Source organism: Mizuhopecten yessoensis, unplaced genomic scaffold, assembly GCF_002113885.1.
Source record: "Mizuhopecten yessoensis strain PY_sf001 unplaced genomic scaffold, ASM211388v2 scaffold9157, whole genome shotgun sequence".
Classification (NCBI taxonomy): Eukaryota; Metazoa; Mollusca; class Bivalvia; order Pectinida; family Pectinidae; genus Mizuhopecten; species Mizuhopecten yessoensis.
Window position 1 is genome coordinate 1,915,520 of NW_018407907.1, and position 23,901 is coordinate 1,939,420.

A 23,901-nucleotide genomic window follows, 5' to 3' on the forward strand; every position below is an offset into this window, starting at 1 on the left:
GTGTTTATAAATAGTTACTCCTTCATTATGAAGAGATGACTCTTTGTTTGAACATATTATTCGCACTTCTCTCCAAAAGAATATTGTTTGACCATCCCTTAAGTACTGCACCATTTTGAATTATATTTTATTTGGTTCACATTACATTTAAATCAAAATGATGTTTATATTATTTCACCTTATTATAGAATTATGCTTCTTTCTTTAAAAACGTTTGGAAATAGAAATATTCCTTCAGTTCATTGAGTGGGCGGGAGAACGAGTCCGCCATCCTGGCGACATTTTTATTTTTATTTTATATTGTCTATATCCAATGTAAGAGTTTCAAAACTTTTACATAGATAAATGGAAAACAACCTTTATTTTTTTTTATAAACTGAACAGTTCCGACTAGGTATTGAAATAAACACCATTTGATCATTATTTTGCAGGCTTGCCAGTCAATACACGTCCTAGCTTTAAACTATTGTATACAGACACGTATGTGTCCTATGATGTTATTAATGTCATCATCAGGAGTTGGTATTATTTGTGTCAATTAACTACATATCTCAAATTTACTGCAAGTCTACAGTAATTCAGTTATTACCTCAACAAAAACACTAACTTACCTTATATTTTGTTGATGTGAATCGTCCTACCTATATATACTTCCAAGTGTACACTGTTAGACAAACAAAGTATCCATGGTATATATCTCTGCCCGTCCAAACTTTTCACGCGTTCCACAGGTACCTTATCTACCTTTTTTCTCGTTGTAATAAATCAATATTGACATGTCAACAGCCTAACGTTACTTCTTTGCCATATATACATTCCAATGTGTTTGTGTTTTATTACAAGGTATAATAAATTATATGCATGATAAGCGCCCCCCCCCCTCCCCCCCCCCCCTGGGAAAATGTTGCGTTTCTATATGTTTAGTATACCCAGGGCTTACAGTGTAATCTTGACAATTATGGCTATTTTCATATCTGAAATCAGAACACAGAATATCATATGTTTAAACAAGATGTAATCAAAATGACTGGGTATCGATTTTCAATGTTGATAATATAAGACGTCGCCCTGGAAACATAACAGTATGCATTTTGATGTGTCAATCCGTTATATAACAACCTTTTTGATGGATTTTTATTTTTATTTGAACTTGGCTTAAGATAGTTATGAAATATATGTTTTTGATACTGTGGCCTTGTTATTGTGTATCTTTGTACCAACATTTAATCACCAATAGTATTCTGAGGGTAAAATGCATTTTGGCAAGATTAGGAATTGAACCCATATTCTCATCATTATTTTGTTGCTCTAGCCAGATGAGCTACCCTGTTAGCGGTTGTACCCTGGCCCAGGAGGGCAACAGTTACATCTCAAACAAAAGTAAGGGGAGGTTAATTGCTGTATGTACACTATTATATTAGAACTTTTGACACAGTTGCCTCTCCACCGCTGATCTTGAAATCACTTGGTAAGTATACGTTTTGATCCTGCACTCGCAATGCACACCTTGGTAACACTTCACGATTACCTCCCTTACGCCATGAGCAGCCCTCTCCTATCACTGTCTTTCATCTCAGCTGGTGTTATGTAAACATTATGTAATCCTATCATTGTGGTGTTGTACTGTTTGTACAGTTATAAGTCTTTACTTTTGTGTCTGTTTTGGCTCTTTTCTCTAAATAATTCCTGGTGTCTTGATTTTTTTTACAAAAAGTCCAAAATTAAGGGGGTATAGGTCTTGAATTTGAGTTATCTCCCATGATCTTCAGACAATATGTTATTTGTTTATATTTCTGAGTAGTACAGTACCTGTACTTTAATAAAAACTCAAAACCATAAGTCTAAGTATAATGTTTGTTAAGATATTTCAGTTTACATTTTGAAATTGATTCAATTTTTTTGTCTTTTTCTTGCAGGAATCTCCATCTTAAGTACCAGTAGAAGACTTGACCTACCAGCCCAAGCCTTGGAGCCAGCCACTTCCCATTTTGGTATGATACCCTATGGTCCTGACTGTTTCCAAAAATGGTAAATTTGAGATTTAATAGGAAGGTAAATGCCTCGGGGCCTGCTGGTTGGATATTTAGGTCGCAGAAGGTTCAAAAGGTTTATGTGTTGGTAAAGCAATATATATATAGATGTTAAATGTATTAAAAAAAATCAAGTCTGTTTTTGTCTGGGGTAGTTTATTAAGTGTGTAATTTGTTGTAAAGTTTGGTAAATGTTTGGTGCCGAATTCAATACAAAATGGCGGCCCCATATAAAAAAAAGTTCAAATAGGCAGAATTTTTAAATATTTTATTTACAGTTGTGTGAGTTGATAATCTTCAAAATGAGGGCAGGTAAACCAGTGTGGATAACCCCATTTAACCAGGACAATGGTAAACGTTTACACTATCGTCTATGTAAAAATTATTTGGTTCTGCGGTCCCTTTAGGTAACAGAAGAAATGGCCTGTCCCTAAAAATAAAGGGCATGTCTCGGATAAACATGGATAGCGGATTCATCCTGCACAACATACCTACATATGTATATATATTTATAAACTACATTTCGAATTCCTTTTTTTTTTAGAAGAATGAATATTTGTTCAAAAAGTGATTTCCCCAGATTTGGGACTTGTGAAAACCATGGTTACCACATCAAAAAACGCCAAAAAATGCAAACCAACATGATTTTTAACCCAAAATTTGACCCACGCAAGTAGTATATTTTTCTTAAAACCTGTCTTAAATTAAATATCACCTACTCGGTCACAGAAATACTCACTTTTAGCATAGGTCGTCAAACTGGATTTTTCACAATATTTACACATGTGCTGAGTACAAAAATTGACTACATGAAAAGCTAGCTTTTGTTGTATAGACACATTCGTAAATGGCCAAAAATGTAGTCTCAAGCCAAATTCGATTTTTTATTTAAAAACCCACATAGTCCAATTCATCATGTATATGCCAATTTTAGAGCTGATTTTGTTTTTAACTTTTGGAACATGTCATATTACAGGGGTTATTCATTGTACAAAAATATCACCCATGACCACCGTACGCTACTGTACATTACTACCTTACCTTGATTTTCACACCTTAGCGAGTTACGTACATGTAAGTGTCTTGGGTGGGGAAAAGTACGGTCCTGGTACAGTACAGAGTGGTTCTGTTTACCTGTATATGGGACCCTGTACAGGTGTGTTATATTCTTACATGTATCGATTTGAGTCGTTTAAAAAACACCGAAACAAAATGTCTAAATTTAAGAAAAACATAGATAACAAGATCAGCTTATTTATGTAGCAAGAATATAGAAACTTACTTAGAAAATCAAGTTTATTTATTAAAACGCGAAATCGTTTATATTGTAAAGCCATTTCTCAATTTACAACAACCACGATTGTCATCGCACAACGTGTTTGTTGATGTGAATCATGTGCGCAAGCAATAATTGTCCAGATGTTAATCGCTCGCACATCGTGCACACACCGTGCGCACATCGCGCGCACACTGCACATCGTGTAACTTTGTGCTATCCCACATCCTGTATATGCTGAAACCTCTTTCGGAAATAAAATTCCACGGTAGCAAACCAATAGAATATCATGATTCGAATAACCAGTCACGCAGCAAGCTAAACCCAGTAGTACAGTATACCACAGTTTTAAAGCAATGTGATGTCATGATTCCAATTACCAGTCAGACAGCAAGCTTTACTCAGTAGTACAGTATACCACAGTACCAAACCGATGGTATATCATGATTCAAATTACCGGTCAGACAGCAAGCTTTACTCAGTAGTACAGTATACCACGGTAACAAACCTATGGTATATCATGATTCAAATTACCAGTCAGACAGCAAGCTTTACTCAGTAGTACAGTATACCACAGTACCAAACCGATGGTATATCATGATTCAAATTACCGGTCAGATATCAAGCTTTACTCAGTAGTACAGTATACATGTACCACAGTTACAAACCAATGGAATATCATGATTCAAATAATCTGGCAGACAGCAAGCTATACCCAGTAGTATAGTATACCACAGTAACAAACCAATGTGATATCATGATTCAAATTACCAGTAACATATCATGATTCATTTTACCAGTCAGACAGCAAGCTATACCCAGTAGTACAGTATACCACGGTAACAAACCAATGGAATATCATGATTCAAATTACTGGTCACACAGCAAGCTATACCCAGTAGTACAGTATACCACAGTAACAAACCAATGGTATATCATGATTCAAATTACCAGTCAGACAGCAAGCTATACCCAGTAGTACAGTATACCACAGTTACAAACCAATGGAATATCATGATTCAAATTACCAGTCACACAGCAAGCTATACCCAGTAGTACAGTAGACAAATAACAACAAGTAATTCAACAGTGATTTGAAATGTTTATTGATAAACACAATTTGAATAATACTTATCAAAAGACAGTGCCTAAGTATTATTCCAGAAGTTTAAAAATTATGTTTTAATTTCATATTTTTTTGGTTAAATCATATGCAATACGAGTTTGGTGAAATGCACATAACTTGTTACACAAGAAATATTTAAAGCCCCTTTCATCGGCCAGCCTTGTGCCTAGTTCATTTAACGAAACTTAAACAGTAATTCTGTCCGCAATATTTCCAGAAGTATTTTTATTCAACATAAGAAAAAATGTATGTCCTTGGATTCAAACTGATCGTATAAGAGATATAAGAGTCGATAAGAACTTGACAGGAGGTATATGTTGGTTAGATCTTATTTAACTAAAGTGAGTTAAGACACATTTTATATTTTCTTCTTTACATATATATTATTCTAAACATTTATGAAATAAAGAAAATACGAGGAGTGCGAGATTCAACGTCAGTAGAGTTCTGTATTACCCAGCAGACGGACAGTTCTGTGTTACCCAGCAGACGGACAGTTCTGTATTACCCAGCAGAGGGACAGTTCTGTGTTACCCAGCAGACGGACAGTTCTGTGTTACCCAGCAGACGGATTTCTTAAAGAATACAAGAGTCCTGCCGTAGTAGTAGGTCAGTTAGGTCAAGATGACCATGACAACGTCGTGCTGGGTTGAACGGCTCTAATTACGAAAACGTTGACTATTTTCGACACATTAGATGTGTCGTCATCATAAAAAAAACCCACAAAAGCCCCAAAACAACTGATGACGACACATCGTATGTGTCGAAACGTATTCTTGATTAAAGTTGTTCAATCCAGCACCACGTTGTCAAGTTCATGATTTCCTAATTTATGAAATATTATATCATTCTACTTTGGGAGGTTGAATTAGAATATATATAGAGACTCGGGATCAACATATCAGCAGTCCTTGTATGTTTGTCAAGTATTAATAAAAGTTGACGGGCTACACGTTAAAATGATATGTCAATCATGCAGTTTATTTAATCACTGTTTTACTGAAGTACTCGTTTTATTTTATTACCTCTAAACATACCATCTAACGCAACCCACATAATTGGCCTGCCTGTCGACACATACATATCGTGGCATGTGTATGTCAGTATGTATCAATCTCAGATATTCTCCATCACCACTCAACAGATGTAGACATTCGTTGTAACAGTCAGCCACCACAAGTTGTCCAAGATTGTCGTAGGTTACATTCACGGGGTTAAAAAACTGCGATCCTGTCCAGCCGGTGTGCTGTTCTGTTCCGCACCTATATAATACCTGTAGATGTTTGTCCATCAATATAATAGCTGGTTCGTTTTCTCTGCCATCAGTTGACCGACTTCCGTCAAGTACAGCATCATTCACACTGAACGACACTCTGAAATCGTCCATGGAGTACGCACTAGTGGTTTCTTTGACTGTGATGCTGTCATAAGGCTTGGCTTCCCTCCTTGAGGGTACTTGATGATTCCGTGTTTCGTCCCCACAAGGACATGGTCATCTTTAGTAACACACAGACACGTTGGTTCATCCTTTGTGTTGAATTTACGCACCAATGTACTTGTTGTCAGCCAATTTCCTGCTTTCAGCTCCATGATACTGTTATCTTCCTCTGAGCATGCCCATACTTTTTGTGAAGAGGGAGACATACAGATGCTTGTTAGTCGAACATGACTCTTTATCTGCTGCTTTACTGTTCCCTCACTGATCAGTTGCGTCAAAGTCTTGTTGGATCCACATGTCCAAGCACAAGTTTCGCTACCAGGACAGATATATATGATGTCAAAAGGAGCATCCCATTCCGACAGAACCTTTGAGGTCAGTTTAGCTGAATGTTCCATCCCACTCAGGGTTTTGAATGAAAATCGTGCTGCATGTAGCTGTGAATCTGACGCTCCAGTTGATTTATCCACTTCAGCAGAGACGTGACCATCGGATACCCCAGATGAAGTCAATATCATTTCCCCCACTGCAGACGTCAAAGATTCGTTAGGATTTTTGATTGGACTGAACTCTGCGGTCCCAAAGACGGGTCTTCTAGGCAATGTGATGTTTGTATGGAGTCTACTAGTAACGTCAAACACCTTGATATATGTGCCAGTCTGAAGGGTTTACTTGCACTGGTTTAGTTGATCCTTCAGTTCTGCAAGTTTCCTTTCCAGTTCTGTTTTGTACCTGGTGAGGAGTTGGGTATTTTCATCCTCTAAATGTTTCAACTCTGAAAGTGTTACAACATCAATGTCATCTTTAAGTTTTATTCCTTGCTTTTTCACTTTTTTGCTACAATTTTGAAATGACTGATGTGTTTTTCAGGATTCTCCTGGGTTGAATTGATTTCCTGTTGTATTTGAATCAGCTCTTTTTGTTCCGTTTCATTGATGAATGTTTTTATTTTATTTTTGTTGTTTGGAGCAATTTCACTCAACGGAACAATGCCATGACATTTGTGTAAAGTAGAAATACAATTGGCACATACGACGTCATGACATGTCTCACAAAACCAGTCCAATGTCTTCCTTTTGTGGTGTACGCATGTCGTATGACCTTGACCCCGGACAACTATCTGTCCCTTGTAGAAGGAGATCGCCTTTACTGCCATATCACCTTCTGATGAGTGATGAAACAACCATTATAATTGCTTTCTCAAAGGTACAAATACGTACAAAAAGAGACTCTCCCTATATACTGCGGAAGTCAATGCTTTTGGGCAAAAGTTGACTCTTTACTTGTAAATGTGAGTATTGTGTGGTAGCACACTCCGCACTTGTGGTAGTCTTTGTTCGTGACAGCACAAGCAATACCTGAAAAAATGAGTTATTTTCAAGATCATGAATAACAAGGTCTTCCTAACGGTCCTAGTTATATTTGCTTTGGTAGATGTTGGAAAGATAAGCATTAAGTAAATATATCAAGAACGATATTTTTCCAACATCTGTTTTGGTTATTACATTTTAAATCACCTGATACCTTGCCTTTTACATTATTGCTTTACTCAGATTACTTCCGGTTGTAATTTGATAGACAATAAATCACTACAAAATATCCGCTAAAGGGTAATATTTCAGAAATAAAGTCTAGGCTCATTCAAGTACTGCGTATTATGAGGTCACAAAAGGATCTTGTTACAGGCACCTACATGTCAAGTCATCACTTCAGTATAACTTATTAAACTTTTGAAAACTCATTATTTTGCTGCAGAAAAAAACATCTATGAAAATGTTAAATAAACATTGCCTTAATAATTCCCTGGACATTGAATATGAATTTAGAACTATTAGATCCTGCGATACGCACAAAATGATCAGTAAAAGGTCCTCAGAAAGGCACACAGACACCAAAATAAGGTAGAGATATACCCATAGCGACCACTAAAGTGTTCTGGGATAGACACACAGAGAACATTAAAGTGTCCTGAGATAGACACACAGAAACCATTAAAGGACCATGAGACAGATACACAGAGGTCATTAAATGGCCCTGATATAAACACAAAGAAACCATAAAAAATCCTGAGATAATTACACAGCGGCCACAAAGGTGTTCTCTGAAAGAGACAAACTAACACCTGAGAAAGGGTTCAGAGATAAGCTAACTTAGGTCACAACAGGGACCAGAGATAAGCACACAGAGGCCATTACAGGGTCCTGAGATAATCACACAGAGGCTACAAAAGGGTCCTGAGATAGGCACAAAGAGACCACGATAATTTTATTTTGATTCATTATTTCTTTATTTAACGAGTTCATAACGACCTATCAACACAGAACAACTCTGTAAGGTCAATAAAAGGTCGATTGAACACGAAAAAGGAAATGACATCAACCAGACAAAAAAATAAAAAGACAATAGTCAACTTGAAAAGCAAAAGTGGCTATGATTAGTTATATCTCTTTTTTAACGGACGAACAATTTTTCGGTAGGTTAGAATTGTTGTAATGTTTACCGTTTCGAAGAGGGATGAGAATGGGTACAAAAAACACGTACATAGTGGTATGTTCATAAATTATAAACATTGGTGTGGTGGGATAATGTTTATTTGTTTAAACGCATGTTTCCCCTCCTATGATACTACACTCATTTCTATGATACTTGGTAAACAGAAATATTTCCACCTGAAAAGTGTTTATAGATTGAAGTTACTCCTTCATTATGGAGAAATGCTTCTTTGTTTGAACACAATATTGATCTGCCAAAGAACATTGTTTGATTATCCCTAAAGCACTGCACCAATTTGAATCATACCATATTTGGTAGATATTAAACTTTAATTGAGATGATGTGAATACAATATATAGGCCGGAGGTACATCCTTAATGTATGCAGCGATGCCTTTTAGTTTAAAAAAGAAAAAGAAAAATCGTTTTTTGCCGCACCAATTTCGAATTATATTTTATTTGGTTCACATTGTGTATCTATTGATGTTTCATACTAAACCTTATTATGGAATTATGCTCCTTTCTTTAAAAACGTTTGGAAAAAGAAATATTCCTACAGTTCTTGGAGTAGGCGGGAGTTCGAGTCTGCAATACTGGAGACTGTTCTAGTTTTATTTCTATATTGTCTATATTCCATATCAAAGTTTCCCAAATTGGAACATAAGACAAAGGGAAAAAAACTTTAAAAATGTTCATATTATACCTTCAAACTAAACTAAACAGTTCCGAATAGGTAATGGAATAACAACCTTCTGGTCATTATATTGCAGGCTTCCCAATCAATTTTCGTCTTAACTTTGAACTATTGAATACAAACACTTTTGTGTCTTACTATGTTTTGAATGCCATCAACACAAGTTGTTATTATTTGTGTCATTTAACGTCAAATCAAAAACTTACCGCATATCACCGACTTGAAACTTTCAACGCATCAACAATTAAAGCTCTAAACTTACCTTACCTTGTTGATGTAAGTCGTCCTACCTACACATACTTCCAAGTGCACACTGGTAGACAAACATAGTTACATGTACCATGAGATATATATCTTCCCGTGCAAAGTTTTCACGTGCTCCATAGATACCTTATCTACCTTTTTTTTCTCGTAGTAATAAATCAATATCAACATATCATCAGCCTAACGCTACTTCTCCTACCCATATATAAATTGCAATGTGTTTGTAAGGTAATGTAATACCGAAGAATTTATTGACAAAGGTTATACTAAATTATATGCATAATAAGCGGCCCCCGGAAGAATGTTGTGTTTATGTATGAAATACCCATGGCTTACAGTTTAATCTAGGCAATGGAGGGTATATGCATATCGGAAATCAGAACATAGAATAATACATGTTTAAATAAGATATATATACAAAATGACAAAATATGTATATCCATTATAAAGCCCAGTGTAACGCCCCATCAAAGGTAATTTTATTTGACTGACACACTGAGATCATCAAAGTGTCATGTTACAAACACTCAGAGGTCATGATAATGATAATGGCATGTGATAGTTAATATGTGGTCGCTATCCGGTCATGTGATACACTTTGAGGTCATATGATAGAAAACCCAAGGTCATTAAAAGGCTTAGTGATGAATACCCTGAGGTCTTGAAAGGGTCATCTGAAATAATCAAGGTCACTGGGAGGATCATATACGGGTTATGTGATAGATACACTGACGTTAAATGCTTCTGACCGGCTGAATCTGTAAAACAATGCATAATTTAAGCTTTTTCTTCAATAAATATCCCCCAATATCTATTTTAAAAAGAATGGTGAACCAATTGGTTCCATTTTTAAGTTTAGAAAGACAGACATTGAGACCTGATGAACGAAGTCTTTCTTTGGATTCATATATAATGCTGTCAGCTATCCTCATGTTAAATCATATTATAGCGTTAAATGAAACAATGCATGACACCAATACATACACTTTCATAAATAAGCTAATGTTGATAACAAAATTAGGATTTATATTTTTTCAAGAAAAGGGAGACAATTTGTGATGGAAACTATTATTACCTCCCCTGAATGAATAATAAATGAGGCCAGACAAGATTAAATGATTTGGGACTGATTCGGCACCTCAGTTCTACAGAAATCCTTCCTCTCAGCACTAATTATACTATAAAAGTATTTATCAAATATTATTCCTCTGCATTCTGTACTACAGACAGATTTGTTATTTAGATGAGATTTTAATTAAAACCATTTTTTCTACTAGAGCCGGTACGGCCTGGTGTTCCCCTCTTTTGTGCAATATGTAATTGTGTTCCTGTGTCCTAGTGTCCAATGTGTGCCTCAGTGTTCATATATTGAATAGTAAACATTTCATTCGAAAATCTGTTAGAACTTTAAAATAAATACTCATGATAATCTAGTATAAATAATCTAGTTTTGAGTTTTTTCTTAGTTTTAGTGTGTATATTTTATCTTACAGAAAACTATTTAGAATTTTGTCTTGACAAAGTTTCATTCTCAGATTCAAACAGATTTAAATTGAAGATTTCCAATTTTGATTATATATGAAAACGCTCTGGTAACCTGTGTTTAACAGTGTTTAACATGTGTACATTTTGATGTGTCACTGTTAAATTTAACAACCTTCTCTATTTATTTTATATTTTTCTTTTAAATTTGAACTTGGTTTTAGATAGCAACGATACAAATGCATACATGTTTTTTATACAGTGAACTGGATACTGTGTGTCAAAAAATCTTTGTATCACAAATAATCAACAATAGTATTTTGAGGGTAAAATGCATTTGGGCCATATTAGAATTCGAACCCATGTCCTCATCATTATGATGTCGCCCTAGCCATCTTTATTAAGCGGTTGTACCTGGGCTCAATTACGGTACAGTTACATCTCAACAAAATTAAGGGAATGTTAATTGCTGTATGTACGAAAAACTATATATGAAAACATATTTAGTGTTTTACCTGCTGTCGGACAAGGATTCTTAAATTTAAGGTATTATAATGATTCTCGGGGAGACTTTTTGACGAATTCAATATCTGTATTTTATTTGACACATTTATATATATATATACGTCAATGCTGAAACATCTTTCCAGAAAGGGTTACACAATAACAAACCAATGGCATGTCAGGATTCGAATTACCAGTCAGATAGCCTTACCCGATAGTACAATAGACAAATAAGTATTTTCACAGTGATTTGAAATGGGCTGTTTATTACAAAAGAAATAAGGAAAACAAGAAATGCACATCGGTCCAAAACAAATGTAGTAATTATGCAACATATAGTTTTGAGAATTGCAAGTAAGGGGTAAAAATGACCCATATACACTGTACATCATACTACACGTTACTGACTTACAAATAATACAGTTTGTGGACCCTTGTACCACGGCCAACAATTGTAATCACGCATTAGAAATTGTTTTTCCTGCATGGCTATAGCTTTGATAAATTAGTTATGAAAAGAAAAACATACCTTGCATGACAAAATGACAAAAAAAATAAAGGTAAAATAAAAAAATAATATAATCAACAATATTGTTCTGATTAAAAATTGTCAGTAGGGAAAAGACTAGGAATCGAACTCAAGACCTTCAAGTGTTTTACTGTCGCTCTAACGGACTGAAGTGTCATGACACAACTTTGATTCAGATAAATCTGGTACCATCTTGATACGTAATTATTATTTTATGCAGTGTAATTCTAATGATTAATTACAACTCAAGATTAAAACAATAGTTCGATAGGAAACATTTTAAAATGAAAAGATTTTATGTTTTAATGACAAGTTCCAAAGGAACACACAAAGCCATGAATGAATAACATGCACTCCTGAGGTTTCGCGGGAGTTAACTCTATCAATAATTAAAACAAAAATACACACTTGTCAAAGGATAGATATTACGTCTGGTCACACCAGATAATTCAATTAATGACTAGGTAAACTTAATAAAATGTTTTTGGTCATTGGTTTCGTTGTCTTGACAACAATTCACACGCTATGTTCACAATGAAAGAAACATTTGGGGTTCGCTCGTTATTTACATAATTGCGTAATACCACCAAAACTATAAAAGGCAGCAAGTATACAGACTATGCATTTTATCGCAATATTAAGAAGGCTGAAAATGTTGTTACTCTTTTTGACCAGTTATAGATACGATAGATTGTTGACAGGAGTAATTTGTTGGGTAGATACTTTTTCATCAAGATGATTTAAGGTACATTTTACACTACAACCTTTATATTTTTTGTACATATATACAAAAAGCAAAAAAACCTTTCTTTTTTTTTATAATTTAAAACTATCAGAAAATAACAAATATTTGAAAATCTATCTAAATAAATGGATATTTAACTATAAGAGTACATTCTACTTAAACTCCTAAAATAACCAAGTTTAGATAGAAACAACACATGCATACATCATCCCCTAATCCTATCACACTACCTTAACCGCATCTTTGAAATCAAATGGTTCCACTCCTGATACAAATATCTTCTCTGCGGACAAGATTGATTGCAGGTATAAAAACCTGACCAATAGCTAGGCTAATACTGTCCTTTGGAGATAAGGTTACAGAGGAATTACACGTTACTTCAAAGCTTGTTGATTTTACCGTTACACTACTGTGCTATCCCTATGATCCTCATCAAATACATCAGACTCGTCTACTTATATCATTCGCAAGGTTTTGTTTAAAGACGCCATCGTCAAAATGATGTAATTTGTAAATGCAAGTTTAATGATCATTTATCATAATAGAAATATTGCTTCAATATATTAGCTCTAGCACAAAAAATAGAGTCTCTAACACAAACGCACAGTCCTAGTGTAGTCAAATATTTTACGGTTTATGGAATATATTCTCAAAGGCAATTGCCAGAATAATGAAAACACAATTTTATAAAATTATCTTAATACTATATAATTGTTATCGTTGACTGACTTTTTAGATTTTTCTTGTATGTTTTCGAAATAAAAATACAAAATTGTTTATTATGTAAATATATGTAGAGTCAGGATCGATATCAGCAGTCCCTGTATATGTTTCAGGTGTTAGTAAATCATGACGGTCTACACATTAAAATGAAAACATACAGTTTGATTTAATCACTGGTATGCTGAAGTCGTTTTACTTGATCAGCTCCAAGCTCATCACAAAACGCCACCCACAGAACTCCCTGTCTGTCCACACATACAGCTTGTGGGCTGCCTATCTCAGCATAAAGCAGTCTCAGGTATTGTCCATCACTACACAGCAGATGTGGACACTCGTTGTTATAGTCAGCCACCACCAGGTGTCCCAATCTGTCGTACGTTACATCCCAGGGGTCAAAAGTCTGCGATCCAGTCCTGACGTTGTGTTGGTGTGTTCCATACCTATATAACGCATGCAGATGTTTGTCCATCACTATTATGAATGATCCGTCTTCATCACCATGAAATGACAGGTCTCTGTGAAGTACAGCAACATTCTCACTGACTGGACACTCGGAGATCGTCCATGGTGAACGCACTAGTGGTTTCTTTGACTGTGATGTTGTCATAAGGCTTGGCTTCCCTTTATGAGTGTACTTGATGATTCCGTGCTTCATCCCCACAAGGACATGGCCATCTTTAGTAACACACAGACACAAAGGTTTATCCTTTGTGTTGAATTTACGGACCAATGAACTTGATGGCAACCATTTGCTTGTTTTCAGCTCCATGACACTGTCATCCTCGTCAGAGCATACCCAGACTTTTTGTGCAGAGGGAGACATACAGATGTTGGTTACTTTAACTGGACTTTTTATCTGCTGCTTTACTGTTCCCTCACTGGTCAGTTGTGTCAAAGTTTTATTTGCTTCACATATCCATGTACCACTATCGCAAGCAGGACAGATATGAATGATATCATATTGAGTCGTCCATTCCGACAGAACAGAAATCATTGGGCGAGCTGTGGGAAAATCTGATGAATGGGTCATCTCGCAAGGCGTTTGGTCTGAAGGTCGTGTCAGCTGTGAAAGTGATGATCCAGCGGATTTGTCGACTTCAGCAAAGGCGTGATCATCGGATTGCCCAGATAAAGTCAAGGTCATTTTCCCCAATGCAGACGTCAACAATTCGTAAGGATTTTTGTTTTGACTGAACTTGGCGGTCCCTAGGACGGGTCTTCTAGGTAATGTGTTGTTTGTGTTAAGCCTACTGGTAACGTCAAACACCTTGATATCTGTGCCATTCTGAAGGGTTTCCTTACAATGTGTTAGTTGATTCTTCAATTCTGCAAGTTTCCTCCTGAGTTCTGTCTTGTAATTGGTGAGCAGTTGGGTATTTTCATCTTCTAAATGTTTCAATTGGGAAAGTGTTTCGGCTATAAGAGCATCAATGTCTTCTTTCAGTTGCATTCCTTGGTTTTTCACTTCTTCTGTCACATCCTTGAAATGTCTAAGGTGTTTTTCCAGAATATCCTCGGTAGATTTGATATCCTGTTGTATTTGAATCAACTCGTTTTGCTCTGTTTCGTTGATGAATGTTTTTATCTTATGTTTGTTGTTTGGAGTGACTTTACTCAACGGGACAATGTCATGACCTTTGTGTGAAGTAGAAATGCAATTAGCACATATGACGTCGTGACATGTCTCACAGAACCAGTCCACATTCTTCCCTTTGTGGTGTAAACATGTAGTTTGATTTTGACCCCTGATAGACATTTGTCCACTGAAGCAAGAGACCGCCTTTCCTGCCATTTCACCTGCTGATGAATTAAGAAACTATAATTATAATAGCTTTCTCAACCGTACAAATAGTCACGTGATGGAGAGATTAGTCCAAAGTGAGTAAAAGTACAAGTACATATTTCACAATATTTGGTATCCATTTCATGGTCAGGAATTCTTAGTTATTCAAATTGGTTCGTATCATGTAGCCTTGATCATGCAAAAGGCACTTTAACTGTGTTTTATCTAACTGCGAGTCATGAGACAAACTCTCATTTATTTTTAATCGTAAACATTTCTACAATTTTATTATAAAACTTTTGTTAGAATATTCTAAATTACATGTCAGCTATCTCTTAGATGCCATTGGTGAATGTTGTTTAAAGGGTTCTGAGTAACCACACAGAGTAAATAGGCGCACAGCGTCAGATCCCAAGAGGCTAAAAAGGCAAACATTAAGGGTTATGCAACCAGCAGAGGGTCGATTTTCGAACTGAATTTTTTAGTTTCTGAAAATGTAACAATCTGGTGACTAATTGCATAATTGCATCGCCTGCTTTTTATTAAATTTTTGTTTTTTTGTATTTGTTTTATTTTTCAAAACATTTTTTTTTATACAATGCAAAGTACATTTGTAATAGCTGAAAATCTCACACACACTAATCTCGCTTCCACTTTTACACACACAATTATCGATTGTCATTTTAATACCTTTTTCCAATGTTTACATTTACATTGCATTTGTATAAGGAAAGCAGAAAAGGAAAGGTTATAAAAAAGAAAAATAGACAGGATGAAAAAAAAGACAAGGACAAAACATAGAGAGAGACAGAGACAGAGACAGAGAGAGATGTCAGGCAATCAGTAGTACATATCTATATATCTATATGTATGACTAGCATATGAAAACAGGAGGGAGTAAAGAGCATGTGTTGTCAGCTGCAAATGTCAATATATGTATAGTAATAGCTAAACAAAATATTTTGATGTCTTATAGATAGGAAAAATGGATACAAAACAACTCATATACTAGTGTCAAATAATATTACATATCATAACTGTAAACAGTATTCTTAAAATAAAGTTCAGCAAATTGAAGATTCAGGAGATATTAATTAACTTTTGCCATTTTTTCCAATTATTTTTAAAAGTGTTATTATATTTGTCATCTTTACCTGTTGCAATATATTTTTGTGTAATATAGTTGTCCTTGATTGCTTTTTTAAGACCATTTATAGATAAATTGGTTTGTAGGCAACTTGCTGAATGAATATATTGTTTCATAATCAAAATAATTGTACTGTCTATTGGTGTTCTTATTCCATCTTGATTATATAGTCCAAAGATAAAAGTCTCCTTATTGTAAGCAAAAGGGATCATTAAGGCATCTAATAAAAACTCAAAATTTTGTAACATAACCTGCACCTTATCACATTCCCATAGGGTATGTTCTATTGTTTCAATATCAGTTTTACATGAGTTACAATAAGGACTATCAGCTATTCCTGCCTTAAATAAGAATGAGTTTGTTGTCAAAATGTGTTGATTGATTCTGTATTGAAGCCACTGTAATTTTGAATGTTTGGTTATATGAAAAGGCATTTTATATATTTTCTTCCATGTTTCAATATCAAAATTAAAAACATCAACCCATTTTTTTCTTCCAGTGGATATTGTATTATTTTTATTGAGTAAATAATAAAAAATCTTGTGTCCCTTTCTTACTGCGGAAAAGTATTTCTAGATTAATTGGTATGAAAGGATAGATAGGACATGGTAAATCTTGTTTCTGTATACGTTTTCGAACAGCTGAAATAAGTCCTTGGTAATTAAGAAAGTTTGTATTTATACCAAAGACCTGTTGAAATTCCTGAAAAGAGTAAAACAAATGAGTGTCTTTATTGATTAAATCGCTAATTATAATAATTCCTTTATTGTACCAATCCCGATAAAAAATACTCTGATTATCTTTTTTAATTATATTATTATACCATATTGGTGTTTTGGCCAATTTATCTGGAGATTGATATGAATAGTGTTTATTTGATAAGTTTATCCATGCTTCAAAAACATCTTTCCAAGATAAATTCTTACAGTTATTGTGACATATTGAAATATACTAAGTTCCACAGTTAGCCAAAATATGATCATCAACAGAAGTTCTTAGAATAATTTGCCATTTACTTGGACTTGTATAGAGTCTCCTTAACGTTAACTTTAGAGATTCAATGAAAGACTTTACATGTAACATTTTTAGACCTCCGTCAATGTATTTTTTAACAGTTATATCTCTTTTCACTTTATCTATTTTACCTTTCCATAAAATACAGTACAGTTCTGTGTTTAACCTTTTCAGGAAATTCTCATCTGGGTTTGGTAAAGAGATAAAGAGATGGTTAAACTGAGAAATTAATAGTGCCTTTATTACATGGATTCTACCTATTGGTGTCAAAATTCTTCTTTCCCAAGTTCTAATAAGGGCCTTTATATTAACTAGTTTTTTTTATCATAATTCAGTTTAGGTATTCGGTGTAGGTCAACATGAAACTCAATGCCTAAAAGTACACATTTTTGATTTCCCCACTGTATATTCAATTCAGGGTACACAACTTCATCACTATATTTTTTACTCCCAATCCAGATAGCCTGTGTTTTAGATACATTTATTTTTAATCCAGATATTTTTGCAAAAGTTTTTAGTTCATCAATTGATTCTTTAAGTGATCTCTCTGTTCCATCTAAAATCAGTGAAGTGTCATCCGCATATTGAGACAGTAAAATAGGACTATTATCAATATCAATACCTTTTATATTTTTATTGTTCCTTATTCTAATAGCTAAAATTTCAGCACACATTATAAATATATATGGTGCGATGGGGTCCCCCTGCCTACAGCCTCTTTCAATTTCGAAAAATGGAGACAAATTTCCCCCTTGATTAAATGCTGAACTTTACTTTTTTTGTAGATTTTGACCCACTTTTTTTTTTATATCTTCCTCAAAATTAAAATAATCCAGAACTTCATCAATAAACTTCCAAGAAACAGAGTCAAAAGCTTTTTCAAAATCAATGATTAACAACATTCCAGGTATATTCCTATCTTCTGCATATTGCATGATATCGTATACAATTCGAGTGTTTCCCCCAATATAGCGCCCTGCAATAAATCCTGTTTGATCTGTATTAATTATTTTATTTAAAACTGTTTTTATTCTGCTAGCTATTGATCCTGATGCAAATTTATAAATAATATTAAGTAAAGAAATTGGTCTCCAATTTTTTAGATATTGTCGAGGCTTACCTTCCTTAGGTATACATGTAATTATGCCCTGTCTTTGTGTGATTGATAACTGGCCCTGATTGAACCCAAAAATAATTGATTTGACTATAAAAGTACCTAGTTGTTTCCAAAAGCATTTAAAAAATTCTACTGTATACCCATCAGAGCCTGGGCTTTTATTTTTTTCATAGTTTTTAAAGTATTTGAAGCTACATTAAGAGTAATTATACCTTCGAGTTTGTTAGATTCTATATTACTTAATTTTGGAATATCAATATCTTTTAAAAAATCATCTATATGAACATCTTCTGTATCATTATCAATTGTATACAATTTTTCATAAAAAAATCTTACCTCATCAAGAATTTCTACCTGCTTTGTTATTTTATCGCCATTGTCTTTCTCTATCATCGGTATTAACTTCGAGGTGTAATTTCTGTTTTCTAGGTTAAAAAAATAGTTTGTTGGCTTTTCACCTTTTTCTACCCATTTAGCTCTAGATCGAATTATTCTACCTTTTAATTTATGTAATCTGATATTTTGTAATTCCTTGGATTTTTTCGTTCACTTTATCTATATCAACATCATTACTATCTTCTAGTTTACGTATAGTATATGTAAGATTATTTTCATTTAAATTCTGTTGTTTTTTCTTATATGAAGAGTGGTAAAAGGTTTTGCCTCGAATTTCAATTAACAGTGTTTCTAAAAAAAAAATCGCTTATTGTGAATTGTATATCAGAATCAGGAATCTTATTGATGTTTTCTAAAAGATAAACTGGAAGAGCATATTGTCTTTTAATATCTAAAATAAGTTTATTAATAAGTTCTAGGTAATCTACATCATACAAGAGTGAATTATTAAACTTCCATAATCCTTTACCTTTCTTAAATTCATTAAATCTTAAAGCAATTATAGGAACCCTATAGCCTGGCTCGATATTTGAATAATGAAGACTTGGTAATAAGCTGTCTGAAATAAGAAAGAAATCTAAACGAGCTTGTTTAACAGGGTTACTTCTCCTCCAAATGTATCTTTTGTGCTCCGGATGTTGCTCTCTGTATATATCTACCATTCCCAACTCTTCTATAAGTTCAATTACTTTATCTCTGGCTTTTGGGTTGTTTACATATTTATAGCCACTATTATAGTCCAATTTAGGGTTCAAAATTCCTTTTTATTATTATTGATGTTATATTATTGGTCTAGATGCCATTTTAAAGTCTTTAAAAACGGCATATAGACAAATAAAAAACAGCCTTTATAAAATTGTGAAATTATTCACACGAGTTTTAGAGACTGAGGAGTTCGTTCTAGATCAAGTTAGTAATACCCTATGGTCATCATGTTGCAGACTTATACTTCAATACAGGTCTTAATTTAAAATAATTTTTCACAATGACTTACATGTGTTACTTTGTATGAAACGCCACCAATGTAAATTATTAATGTCATTTTTATATCTGAGGCCTTCTGTAACCAGTCCTTCTTTAACTTTTCAAATAAATATATTTAGGGATTATATGATCTGCTTGTATTTCTCTCTTTCAACAGTAGTTGAGAGCATTGAACTTCCAGCTTTGTGGCCCCTAGCATCACAGATAAGTTTGAAGAGGACAAACCAGTTGTATGATGCAGTGTTATTTCTTTTTAATATGTGTGAGATCTTTATCTACTCGTTCGAGTTTGAAGTCCAGCAAAGATATGTTATCTACTGCATTTACGCTGTAATAAATCAGAAACATAGAGCCGGACTTATCTTACGTCTCCTGTCCCTATATACCTAACTACATTTTAATGAAATATAATTGATAACGATTTCAACTTAAAAGATATATTTTTTATGCAAGTATTAAATAATATTGTATCCATTTTAGCCAGCATGAGAACTGTGTAATCACTAATTTTCGTGGGTTTTTTTTAAATTTCGTTTATTTTGTGGGTTATTTTCATCCACGAATTCGTAGGTCAACGATGTAGTTACAAGTTTGATATAAAGCGATTCTCCATTTGAGTGGGTGCCCGTAATCCAAGAGCTCATGTCCCCTCGAAATGGTGTTTTGTCGGTAAACCTCGACATTTGGGTCCCACGAAAATGCTGTCCTAGGTGCCTTCGTCCTGGTATTTCAGTGAGGTAGCACTATGAAGTCGGCATAAGATCTGCACTATTACAAGGAGGTAAGCACACCAACATACTCTGCCTCCAGCATACATACACACAAGCATGAACTGATAATACATTGTGTAATACACATAGAGAGGCACGTCCTTAAAAGACTTTAGATGTTGATTATACGCGAAACCCTTTAAAAACAGACCATACCCACGAAATATCTTGTATGTATATGTTATTAGTTATTGCAAAATTTATTTAGTTTAGTTAAGATATTACGAACTATTATGGAAAGTTGATCAACATCCAGCCAGTTAAAACGATACTCATGTATAATTGCGTTATCTAGAAATTGTATATATTTTTTATTTGGTTAACATTTTTAAGGCTTCTGTTTGTCTTGATTAATCTTGTAAACTGTATTATTAACAAGATTCATCAACGGGAAATCATAATAGAATTGACTACGTAGAAAATATAAAGAAACCAAGAAAAACACAATGAAATATTCAAACTATATATAATTCAAATATTTTATTGCATTATAAGTTTATCAAAAACAAAATTATTATCAAGCCATGCGATTTTTACATTAATGTATCTATACATATAAATATTTCATAAATAACAGTTATAACATTTATAGAATTGTAGTCCCAATCCAAATAACAAGTTCAGCATCGTCAGCACCGTAACATTCGTCTCTTTCTATGCAAACATATTAGGAATATCACAACGAAGACGGACACTGGAGTCATGAAGGACAGGAACAAAACCTAAAGTAGAACAAATAACAAAGTTTTGTTAGCGAAGCAAGGATTTTGCACCAGAGGATTTGTACTCTACCTTGCAAAATTGACGGACATTATGAAGTGATTTCCTTTACTAATTGATACTATGAAAATCAATACATAATATGTAATAATAATTATAAAATCATGTTAGTTTGTGGGACTAACAGGGACAATAGTTGACAGTGTTAAATGTGGCAGGATGTGGCAAATGACTTCCCTTTGTTCGCCTCTGACGGTTTGGTAGGGGATGATAATTTCTGAGTTAGCTTTTATGTATAATATGTGTGAGTTCTCGAGCTTCCGTTTAGGCTTAGTCTCCGCCTGTCGGTGTAGGTTTTTGTCTTCCAATTCATTTATCGGAAAGCAGTAGATTTTAAAGAGGAAAATGATAAAAATAATCACGTGAGGGCTGCATTCGAGTAACCATAAAGACGCGTGTTTACAGTCGATAACAATCTACTTCAGTGGCCACCGTACTTTTGTCACAAACTGTCTATAACTATTATCTGTGTATAGCAATATTAAACCCGGCACTAGAGACGTTATGTCTCATCGCACGATTACAACCACCTTAACATTATTCAAGTGTTTCTTTAATTTGCATTCGCAACTTATCTAATCAAAGTGCCGAGGGCACTCAGGGATGCTGTGTGTGAAGGATTCAAATAATGGAATAAAGGAGATGGTATATCAGTACAGAATGGCAGTAAATAATAAAGAACATGTTGTTGAGTAAGGGTCAAAATAGCCCATCCCTTAATTATAATTTTCAATAAAAATATATAAAACAAGCAGAGTATTGCTAAAACAATATAGATCCCTTACTGGCTACCATTAGCAGTATAAAAATAAGAAACGATGACCTTGACCCAACAGCCCTGAAATTGAAAGTTGTCTGATATTCTGGTCCTTAATTAGTGTAATGAAGCTGCTACAGAGCACAGACAATGATCTTTTCCCAGTGCGTGTAATCACGGACTAATGCAAGTCGCTTGTGTATCTCTCCTTCTCTCGATATTGTAACGAAGGTTAAAGACCTATATAATTATTCAGTTTCTGGTAAATGTGAATAATATGTATATACGGTTTTAATTTTTGATGTTCAATATGCTATATTCACGAAGCACTTGTATTATACTAATCGGGCCATTATCTAGAGACTGTATTGGGAAGCTATCTACAAACTCATTAGGCACAGCTGCTGTCGCATTGGGAAGCTATCTATAAACTCGTTAGGCACAGCTGCTGACGGCTACTTTAGTATACGTCAACATTCTCTTTCACTTGGAGACTTTCCATTGAGACAAAGAAAACACGAAGCCTACATTATCAAGGTCAATTATCAAACAGTCGTTCAACAGGTCGCGAGCATGAAACTACGCAATGATGGACAAGGGGAGAAAACTTTAACACACACACTTAAGAGTATTGGAATACAAGGCGTAGTAATTTGAACCAAATATAGTTCGGAACTTTCACTGATTATAAACGCCACTGTTAAAGATCTTTACATATTTTCTTTGATTTTTTGTCTTATACAGATATATTTTACCATATTATACCATTGATCGTATCATGATATAATGAACACATTATCTAAAGATCTTTCGCGTAAGGAGATAAAGTGTTGTTGTTTTTTTGTGAAGAAATTATTCGGTTCAAAAAGCGTAGTAATCTGAGATTGATATAGTTCATGATGCTCACTGAACATTTTCTCTTTGATTTATTGATCGTTTTCATATGTATTTCCTCATTTTATAGCATTAATCATACCATAAAATAATCTACACAGCATTTAAAGATCTTCCGCGGAAGCAGAAAGTCTATTGTTTGGTTTTGATTTGCCCAGGCTTGGCGAAGACCGCAATGAATGCTGTACACAGCATCCAAAAACAACTCAAACCTATTAATTGTGTATGTTATGCTTGAAAACATGGTACAGCAATGTGCTATCTTAATCCAGTCACTGTTTTAAATGTGAATTGATTGACTCGGCCATTTACTAGCTTTACGATGTAAGAAAGCACCGATATAAAATTCAGTTTCGTCTATCTATGGAATCAAACAAAGCTTACATTTAACTTCACCATATGACCAGTTGTACTAAAGGTAAATAAATGGACAATCATGTTCAAATTGTTCTGAAACACAAGAAAAATACAATGAAAAGTAAAAGATGCAGTTACATGCATATTAGGATTTTACCCACAGAGCTTTTCCGGTAAATATGATTGATTTATCAAACATAAAAAAATTCTCAAAAATTCTCATTTATTAAAGTATTCCTCATTTTGCCTACAGATGGCGCTTCAGTCAAAAGCATAGCCTTAATGTTAGAACTACCCATAAATATCAGCAAATACCTGTATAAATTCAGCAGGAATATGAAAAATATGCTTCTTCATAGCCCGTTCATATGGACTTAAAATATGTAATAACTCTTGCGTTTCATTTTTATGTAAGAACAATTCTAAATAGATAAAGGACTAGATCAGTGAGTTTGACCTTTGCCAAAAATTAAAACTTATACTTAAGGTTTTGGAGATAGTTTCGGATCTTTTCTGGAATCATTTACAAACAAACAACCCTGTCTTCCTCCCTGCTGAGTAATATCTCCACCCCCCACCACCCACCCCCAACCCCCCCT

General features: G+C 34.2%; 1 protein-coding gene across 1 annotated transcript in view; it reads right to left on the reverse strand.

The window, feature by feature from the left end:
- Positions 1–21,008: 21,008 nt before the first annotated feature.
- LOC110457498 (beta-hexosaminidase subunit beta-like) overlaps positions 21,009–23,901 on the reverse strand; it is an 18,785-nt gene continuing 15,892 nt past the window's right edge. The window contains exon 16 of the mRNA XM_021508807.1: positions 21,009–21,236. Coding sequence (XP_021364482.1) covers positions 21,144–21,236 — 93 coding nt within the window. The 3' untranslated portion in view covers positions 21,009–21,143. The remainder of the gene's footprint in view (positions 21,237–23,901) is intronic.